Source organism: Benincasa hispida, chromosome 12 (genome assembly GCF_027475165.1).
Source record: "Benincasa hispida cultivar pf3 chromosome 12, pf3_genome.v1.1, whole genome shotgun sequence".
Taxonomy (NCBI): Eukaryota; Viridiplantae; Streptophyta; class Magnoliopsida; order Cucurbitales; family Cucurbitaceae; genus Benincasa; species Benincasa hispida.
The window spans coordinates 13,906,107-13,916,113 of NC_143489.1; the positions used below are offsets into that span (position 1 = coordinate 13,906,107).

The following is a 10,007-nucleotide window of genomic DNA, read 5'->3' on the forward strand; positions in this document are numbered from 1 at the left end:
AGGTATTAATTTAATTAAATTTAGAATTTGTTTGAATTGACTTTCTAAGTGTTTAATAACGATGCTTAGGAGATGTCAACTTAGTTGAGATATTTCGATGCATCTCTAGATCTCACTTTCTCTAGTACTTGTATTAACTTCACAAATTACCACTGTACAAAATCGATGAAAATTTGTGTTATTCCATCTCTATGGGAAGCTTCTTCAATGTGAATTTATAATTTTTAATTGCATTACTATAGCAAATTTATACGGTAATAACGCAAAACACATAATTCAAGATATTTTTTTTTATTATTATTAAGAAGATAGATGTTTCTAATGTCTCACCTCCCAGATGTTGCATTAATTGAAGCAAAAGAGAAAACAAAACACATTTTTGCCAATGACATATATTCCAAACATTAAAAGACAGATTTTCATAGACAACAAAAAAACAAAACAACATTAAAAAAAAAAAAAAAAAAAAAAAAAAAAAAAAAAAAAAAAAAAAAAAAAAAAAAAAAAAAACTTGAAAGAGAAAATGGAAAAGGAAATGATGATCCATCTAGAAGGAGAGAAATTCTTATTAAGGACAAAAAAAAAAAAAAAAAAGAAAAGAAAAGAAAGAAACAATGAGTTTTATTGATTAGATATTAATAATGATCATAAGTTTAATAATGATGTGAATTAAATTGTGTGTAATATTCACTTTTTGTCCTTTCGAGTCATTTGAGAGCCTTCCAACTAATCCTCACCATTGGATCTCCATCTCTATCATCCCTTGAAAAATAAAAATAAAAAATAAAAAAGAACATAATTGTCTTTATGGTCTACATCAGTTGCTGGTGGGTGTGTTGTAAGAGGTTGCTGCTTGTGTGTGATGAGCCATTTTAGCGCCACCCTTTTTTTTCCTTTTTTATTGCTTTCGAAGCTTTTGTAGCAATCAACTCCCACATTTAAAAAGATAAGACAGACATAAAGAGAAATAAAATAATAAAAGACATGAGAGAGAACAGGAAGAAGAAGAAGGATAATAGATCATACAGATTGTTGGGCCATATATTTTTGTGTTTGTTTGTTATTTAACCCTACCTCCTCTCGGTTTTCCCATTCCCTCGAAGTCCTTTACTTTTTTCGTCTTCCTCTTTTCGTCCATTTCTCGGGATCTGATCTCTCTCTGTGAGAGAGAGAAAAGAGAAGGCGGAGAAGAAGAAGAAGGAGAAGGAGAGTTTTTTTCTTTCTTTTGGCAACTTTGTTTGATTCTTTGTCCCTCAGTTTCATAAAGTTTTTGCTAAAAGAGGTGTTGCCCCTAAAAGCTATCAGATCTCTGGACAAAGCTCTATAGAGCTTTGGATAAGCCTTTCTCAACTCTCAAAACTCCCCCAGGTTCAGCTTTTCATTTTAATTCTCTCATTATCATTATTCTTCATCTTCATCTTCTTTATCATCTTCTTCACCTACTTCATATCATTTTATGAGTTGTTATATGCACTTTTTTTTTTTTTTTTGACAATCTATGAGGTGTGGGAATCGAACTCCTCTTACTTCATCCTTGAATAGTAAAACGCTTTTGTTGTTTCTATTTAGTTAATGGAATAGATAATATATGATAATTAATAGATAAATTTAGTTATAATATATAGTATTTTCTTTGTCAAAATGTCACCTTTATTATCCCTTTTCATCCACGTTAACCTTAAATACCACATTTTGCATATTTAGGGCATAATTAAGTAGCTTGAATTATGGCCTAATATATGCTTTCATTATTTTTGTTTTTCTAATTAGATCTTTTATAAGGAAAGATGGTGTGTTTAGATGTGGCAATATGATTTTGCCTTAAATATAATAGGTTTTTTAAATTTATTGCTCATAATTATTGTTTTTACGTTGCTAATTTAACCTAACAAAGCGAAAACATTAAGTTATGTCTTCAATATTTGTGTCTGATTTGATTTTTAGCCTCATTTTAGCTTAATTTGGGTTGCTACTTGATTGCTTCTAACTTTTGGTAGGGTTTGGTTTACTATTAAAAGCTATGATTACTTCTTAAAAACCTTGATTATTGTCCTAAGAGAATTAAAGCTTAAGCTTTGATACATATTGTTGCCATTTGGAAATTAATGGTTAGTAGTGAAAGAAATTACAAGTGTTTCTTTCTTCATAAATATATCATGCAATATTAACTTATATCTTAGATTTGAGAAGGATTGTTAGAATTATTCTTTAATGTACTTTATATACAGATCAGAAAGCTAGGCTATGATATTTATGTTGCTTAGTCTATGTAAAAATCAGTAAACCTACTATTTATCTTCGACAACAATACGTGAGGGCAGGAAGATTGAATCTCTGACCTCGAAATTGATAATACATACTTGATGTCAGTTAATTATGCTTATTTTAGCAAACCCTGCTATATATAATTTTTACCAACGTAAACCTTTAATGCAAAAAATTGAACCTTCTGATTTAGTACAAAAATATGAGCGGTATAAATTTGAACCTCTGAAGGGGTTGATGTCTTTAAACATCAAGTGATGCTCATATTAATAGAAGTTTGAATCATTAATCAAATGTTTTCCTTTTCTTTTTTACCATAGGATGAGAGAATAAAATTTTATAATTATAAAATTGATAGTACAAACTTTGTCAGTTGAGTTAGACTCATTTTGAAGTCAAATGTCTTCCAATTGAAAGACAAACGGATTGAAACAAAATTGAAAATTAGGTGACTTTAGAAACAAAATTGAAAACTCAAGGCCTAGATGACCATCTGGTTCTTGTATTTTTGTTTTGAAATTAATTAAGCTTATAATTAAATATTAATTGTACCAATTAAGTTACTATATTTTGTTATCCACTTCTACTAATGTTTTAAAAAACTAAAGCCTGTACCACTCTCACCCTTTGGGAGACTAATAACCTTGATGTAGCTACTTGGTACTCTAAATCCAAGTTCTTTTGTACCTATGGTACATTTTCTATTTCCTTAAATTGGAAAACTTTTCTCTAGCTACTTTCTTGTACTTTTTTTTGTTTCACTAAAATAGCTCTTTTTCTTTCTTTCTTTTTTCTTTTTTAACAAAATACATCAATTAATATATGAGGATATCTCAACTAGCTAAATAAGTCAAGTTGTGAACCCTAAAAAAATGGTTTCCAAGAACTTGTCATGCTTTTAGAATTTAGCTAGCTAAGTTCGTGTCAATCTAGTTGTTCCAGTGTGGCTCCTGACCTTGTTTTCCCAATAGTCTTTTCAAAAAACAATTTAGTTAGGAGTTCAAGTGTTTCTTTAAGATCACTTGTGAAAACCGTAATTGAAAATTAAGAGAAAATAAAAATAAATTTCAAAAACAAAAAATTAAAAGTGAAGGTCTTGTTTATTAACCATTTGGTTTTTAGTTTTTTAAAATTAAGTCTATAAACACTCCTTCCACATTTAGGAGATGTTTGTTGGACTGTAATAGAATTGGAATGTAATGTAATATAATCCAAAATCCAGGTTTGGATTGAGCGTTTTGAGCTCGAATTGTAATACCAAACTCATTCTATTCCCACAATGTTCAATCCAACCCTCTTTTCAACTGTTTTCACATTTCACAGTCCCATTTTTGTTCCATTCTCGATTTCGCTCGCATTCCAACACCTCTCAGATTCTCAGTATTTCTGATTATATTCGATCCCCCCAAACAACCTCTTAAATTTCTTGCTTTGTTATTATTCTATTGATATATTGTCAATGAAAAGAAGTGGGATATGATGAGAATGTTAAGATTGTGTCAATCTAGTTGGAAAAATTTGGTGCATCTACTAACTTATACCCCGTATCTTTTTTCCAAAAAAAAAAAAAAAATCAAACCAAGTTATGAAAACTAAAGAAAGTAATTGTTAAAAAATTGTTTTTGTTTTTAGAAATTGGATAAGAATTCAACTCCGTAGGTTTTTTTTCTTTTTTCGAAAACCTATTGAGAAAACATTACCCCAATAGATATATTACTAATGGAAGAAAATAGGAATTGAACTCCTTTAATATTTAAGAAAGATGAAAATCATAGTAAAAAAAAAAAAAAAAGAAACAGACTTATTCTTTTTCTTTAAAAAAAATTCAAAAGATTACCAAAATATGTCTAAATGGTTATCAAATGCAACTTAACAAAACCCCTTAAGTATTTGTTAAAGCTTTAAAAACCACAAATAGACTCAGGCAGCTGCCTAAAAGTTGTGAGGGTTTTAATTCGTACATATTTAAGATATATATATTCCATTTGATTAGAGATGATACGAATAATGAGTTTCTAATTTGGGGTTGTTATTGTGTAATTAGGTGGTGGATCAATATGAACTGTATTCCACATGTTCCCCCAGGGTTTAGGTTTCACCCAACAGATGAAGAATTGGTTGATTATTACCTCAGAAAGAAGGTTGGTTCTAAGAGAATTGATTTAGATATCATCAAAGATGTTGACCTTTACAGAATCGAGCCATGGGATCTTCAAGGTATACTTAAAATTACTACTAATACTACTAATTAAGGTTATGGGGTTTTGATCATGATGATATTATTATTATTATTGAAGTTAATTATATATATATATATATATATATAGAACTATGTAAAGTGGCTGGAAGTGAAGATCAAAATGAATGGTATTTTTTTAGCCACAAAGACAAGAAGTATCCAACAGGGACTCGAACAAATCGAGCAACAAAAGCAGGGTTTTGGAAAGCAACAGGAAGAGACAAAGCTATTTATGCTCGTCATTCTTTAGTTGGTATGAGAAAAACCCTTGTTTTCTATAAAGGAAGAGCTCCCAATGGCCAGAAATCTGATTGGATTATGCATGAATATCGACTTGAAACTAATGAAAATGCTACTCCTCAGGTAAACTCCTTAAACTCACAGCTCTTCTCTTTTATTACACACAACATTTGTTTCTCACATTACATATATAGTGTCTGTGACGCTTGTGATTTGTTTTGGAAACATCCTCCCCTGTAGATAATAAGAAAAAATAAAAATAAATCATTTTTTTTAAAAAAAATAAATTGTCATATAACAAAATTTTATTGAATAATTATTTGACAGCACAAAGAAAGATGCAATCTAGACTACACCCAAATTTTTTTATTTGTTTGACAAATGTTGGCTATTTGTAGATGTTTAAACAATAGTTACAATTGCTTGCTTCCATTTCTAAATGCGTATGAAATAAATATTGATATTAATATAAAACAAAAATTATAAACTACTTCAAATTTAATTTGCTCTTCTACCCTAGTATATAAAGTTTGTTGGCTTCCGCTTTTTTATAGTATAAATAATACTTACTATGTTCATGTCTTAATTTTTGTTAAAAAATAGTGTTTCAATTGGTATTAGATTCGTATCCGTGTTTCTTTAATTTTCATAAACGTATAATCAAGGATTGATGATAATGAGAGAAGTTATATGGATACCCCACTTTGAATAATTCAATATGAATCTGTTTGAAAATATGACAAATCATACATTAAAAATCAAACAAATTCAATTATTCTAACACAAGTTCATCAAAATTGTCAATGTATATACCAGGAGGAAGGATGGGTTGTTTGCAGGGTTTTCAAGAAGAGAATGCCGACAGTGAGAAAAGCTGGCGACTATGGCTCGCCGTGCTGGTACGACGACCAAGTCTCCTTCATGCCGGAGCTTGATTCTCCGACCACCCAAATCTTTCACCACCCACCTTATCCTTGCAAACAAGAGCTCGAATTACACTTCCACGCGCCACTGCACGACCCGGCTTTCCTCCAGCTCCCTCACCTAGAAAGTCCAAAAATCCCCACATCTTCCGCTGCCAACTCTCTGCTCCCTTATACCTACGACCGAGACACCGGCATCACTCCGCTTTACGGCGTCGAGCATGCGGTGGATCACGTGACAGATTGGAGAGTAATGGAAAAATTTGTAGCTTCTCAACTCAGCAATGATCAAGATTTGAAGCAATCAAACTATTCTCATGGAGCTATTTTTCAAGTGCCACCCAGCTCCGGTAGCACCGCCACCATGTCGGAGTATGAACGTAAAGATATGGCACCGGAGTTTGCGCTGGCGTCCCCATCAAGTTGCCAAGTGGATATGTGGAAGTGATCATCAAAAAGGGAAATTTCAAAAAAAAAAAAAATTATTTTCTACATGGTGTGTGTTCAAAAGAAGTTTAGAAAATATACAAAATACTAATTATAGGAAGGTACAGTTGAAAGGAGAAGTCAAATATTAATGATATTATGAGGTTGCTGTACATAATAAAGAAGCAAAATGGATGGTATGCCTTTTTAATTAACTACTGCTGAGCTTTTAATGATGCAAAAAATATTGATTAATATATTAAATACGAAGATATATATAAATAGGGGAATTGTTAGAAAAGAAAATATATATTATTAAATAGTTATATGAATAAATTTGACGAGGTTTCTTGTCTCATGATATTGATCCCAAGTGTTTATTGGAAACCAACTCGGTGAGAGTGAATGGTTTGAATGTATTTTTAGCTTATATTCAAATATTGCATGCCAAAGGACCAACTCGGCCTTCCCATGTAATTACATATTGGAATTTTATTCATTTCCTTTACAGTATCTCTCTTTATTCACCTCTCTATAATCAAGGCTTTGTTTATATTCTTTAAGAAGAAATGAAGTATGATATTTGAGGACAAAGAACCTTCTAAAATCAAACAATATAAGCTAAGAAATGTGAGAATTCTACTAATGTGTAATTTATGTATGAGGGAATTCTAGTGAATAATTTGTGCAGAGAGCTTCTTCTTTTAATTCTATTGACAAAAAATTTCCAAGTCTTTTAAAAATAACAATAATAATACTAATATTAAAAATGATACATTCTCGAGGGATGTATGTGAAAAATATACTAGAAGAAGAGAGACGATCAATCAAAAGAAGTTATATGGAAAATATGTCAATTTAGGAAAATTATGTAGTAGCATTATCGTATAAGCATGAAAAAGATAAGATTTAGTCGCTAGATCAAATAGCAGCCACAACTAGTGACTCTTCTCAAATATATTTATGGGTCCTAGACTGTTTATTAAAAGTCCTTTTATGCTCCAATCAAATATTCCAACAAATAGCTTATTTGTGCATAATATTGTACTTTTTGTGTTAATTAGTTCAAACACACACTAATGCACTAGACCCCATTAGAACTTCGAAGTTAAGTGTGCTTAGGATAAGAGTAGCACTAAGTTGAGTTACTACTTTAAAAGTTCTCTTATTGCACGACTTTAAAATATTATTTCTAACACAACTCTTATTCATATTATTTATTACTTAGATCGAGAATTCCAAATGAGATCATACAATAATCCAACTACTATTTAAAATAAATGCCAATTAAATACCTTTCTTTTTATAAAATACAGGAGTTACTAATTCTATCATTATCAGTTAAACAAATGAAAATCTGTTTATGAGCCCATGATTTCGTGATTGATTTATGACTTTTGGTTTTCAAGGTATTGAATTGTAATAGATAAACAATTAATAAATATTACTTAATTTTATATTATCTTTTGCACTCATCTTGTAATTAACAACCTCCTACACTATTTCAAAAGTCGATATCATGTCATCGTTGAATTCAACAAAAAAGAAAAAAAGGAAAAAAAAGCCAATATGCTACACTGCATATTGAATTTGATAATTAATAATACAATGAAAGAATAATAAAACTAATACAATGAAAGACTAATAATAAGTTATGATTAAGAGATCAAAATGGCAATATATATAGTCATGGTATTGGTATTGACGTATTGTAACTTGTAAGGGCTTGAAAATGTTCAAATTTGGAATTATTATGACCATGCAAATTTCAGCATTAACTAATGCATTTTGTTTAATAAATTAGTTTAATGCATTTTCCAATCAAGAGACGGCTAAGAAAAGGTTATTTATTTATTTTTTCTTTATAGTACATATGTATACCCCTTTTCCTTTTGCCACATTTGAAATAATAGATAGAAGTGAGAATAGGCTAGAAATTAAAGGACGGTAGCTCTGAGAGTTTGGCCTTTTGAACATACCTGCGTATGAAAACCGCTGCAGCGGTGGCCATGGGAGGTCGGAGAAACCACAATGTGGCAGATGAGACGGTGGAGGGCGGGGAGGAAAGCGGTGGCCGACAGAGAATCAATAAAATGAATGGTGGTTGGTTTGGTTTTGTGAAGGGAAAGTATATATGAGGAGAAATGGGAGTAATATTTGAGAATGTTTGTTAAGTAGTAGTAGTAGTATTGACATTGTGGCTGTCCAAATATCTTTGATTACTTGAGTTGAAGGTGAAGCATGAAAGCTTTATAAGTCCCTTTTAAGCAATGAGAATCTTGCTCTACCAGACACAATAATTGGGCGTGCTCTCATGGATCTTCCAAATGCATCATCCTCTCACTTTCACACTAAGAGATAAAAAGAAGACAGACAAGTTTCATTAAAATAATAATAATAATAATTCAAGTATTGCTATAATTAAATTTACCTTAATCGAGATCAATTAAGCTATTGGATTCAAATGTGATTTAACTAACATGGTACCAGAGAGTAATACAAAGTTGTTCTAATTTGAACTCTAGTAATGTCACTTTTCTTTCTAATTAATTTATATTGATTTTCACTTGTTGATATTTTTACAAACTTTTAAGCCTATAAATAAAGAAAAGTGTTAAAGTATATTTATATAATTAAATCTACCTTCTATAACTCATTAGTTTAAGCTTTTGAATTAAAATATATATATATATATTTATTTATTATCCACTTTATACGTATATTAGAAGACTTTCTCTATTTACAACAATCTAATTTTCAACACAAATATAGGCGAGAAATATTCACATCTGGGGAGAATATTATATAGTCTTCGCCCATCCTTAAGGTCTATAAATTAAAGTTCTTTCTTGATTATATTATTCATGTGTTACTTTAAAGTTGACAACTTATTGTTGCCTTTTGTATATTTCTCACATACGTTCCAAAACATGATGGCTCAAAATTTTAAATTATATATATAATTGATCTTTTTAAACATATTTTCATAGTTTTACCAACTTGTGAGCTTGAAAATAATATAAAAATAAAAAAAAGTGGCAACTATATTAAAAGAGAAAATATATTCTAACCTAAGATGTTTCAAAACATAAAGTTTATAAGTTATATTATATTCAATTTTCTATAATTTGTTTAAAGATAAAACTATTTTTTAACCATATACTTCTAAGTTGTAATCATAATGGCTAGATAGTATAATTAAATTTAACTTCACCTATCAACTTAAGCTTTTGGGTCAATGGTGATTTAAGGTGGTATCAAAGTTGTGGGTCGGAGAGATCCTGTGTTCAAGCTCATGCATTGTAGTTTTCTCCTGAATTAATATTCATTTCCACTTGTTGGGGAGTGTTATTAAATTTACCTCCACTTATTAGTTTAAACTTTTAGGTCAATTGGTGATTTAAGAATAATAATAAAAAAAATTTAGTTCAACATGGGAGTAGAGAAATTTGAATTGAAACTTCTTGATCAAGAACAGATAATTTGTGTGAGAATTTGAGAGTTAATTTGTGTGGTGGAGACTTGAGAATGAAATTAGGGTTTTTTTTTTCCTTTTTTGGTAATTAAGAATATAATAATTTGGTTTGAAGAATAAGATAACATAATTGACAATGTGAGGTCGCAATTATTTGTGCACTTTATTCATATCTCCACAGTTCCGGGAGTCCAAATCCACCAAGTTTCTCATATTAATAAACAATGTTAGAATTCCTCAAATGTTTTTTTTTTTCTTTAAAAATTTTGGAAAGATGTCGTTTCCAAAGCATTAAGTTTTAGTTTTTTTAATTGGGCTAAAATTATCCATGTCTTAAAAAGTAAAAAAAGAAGTTAAAAACGAAACGAAAATCAAAAGGTGATAAAAAGAAAGTTTTTGTCTTCAAAATTAGTTAAAAAAATTTCACTTAAATTTAAAC

At 29.9% G+C, this 10,007-nt stretch overlaps 1 protein-coding gene and 1 long non-coding RNA gene across 2 annotated transcripts; one reads left to right on the forward strand and one right to left on the reverse strand.

Annotated features, from left to right (window-relative positions):
• Window positions 1-929: 929 nt before the first annotated feature.
• LOC120092888 (NAC domain-containing protein 7-like) lies at window positions 930-6,308 on the forward strand. Its single transcript, XM_039051132.2, has 4 exons — window positions 930-1,368; window positions 4,310-4,482; window positions 4,593-4,867; window positions 5,561-6,308. The coding sequence occupies exons 2-4, from the start codon at window positions 4,323-4,325 to the stop codon at window positions 6,113-6,115; spliced, it is 990 nt and encodes a 329-aa protein (XP_038907060.1). The 5' UTR covers window positions 930-1,368; window positions 4,310-4,322; the 3' UTR covers window positions 6,116-6,308.
• Window positions 5,440-8,329, reverse strand: LOC150031788 (uncharacterized). The gene is made up of 2 exons (XR_016525092.1): window positions 8,073-8,329; window positions 5,440-6,073 (listed from the first exon to the last, which is right to left on the reverse strand). It is a non-coding gene; the product is annotated as an uncharacterized LOC150031788 (long non-coding RNA).
• Between the last annotated feature and the right edge of the window lie 1,678 nt (window positions 8,330-10,007).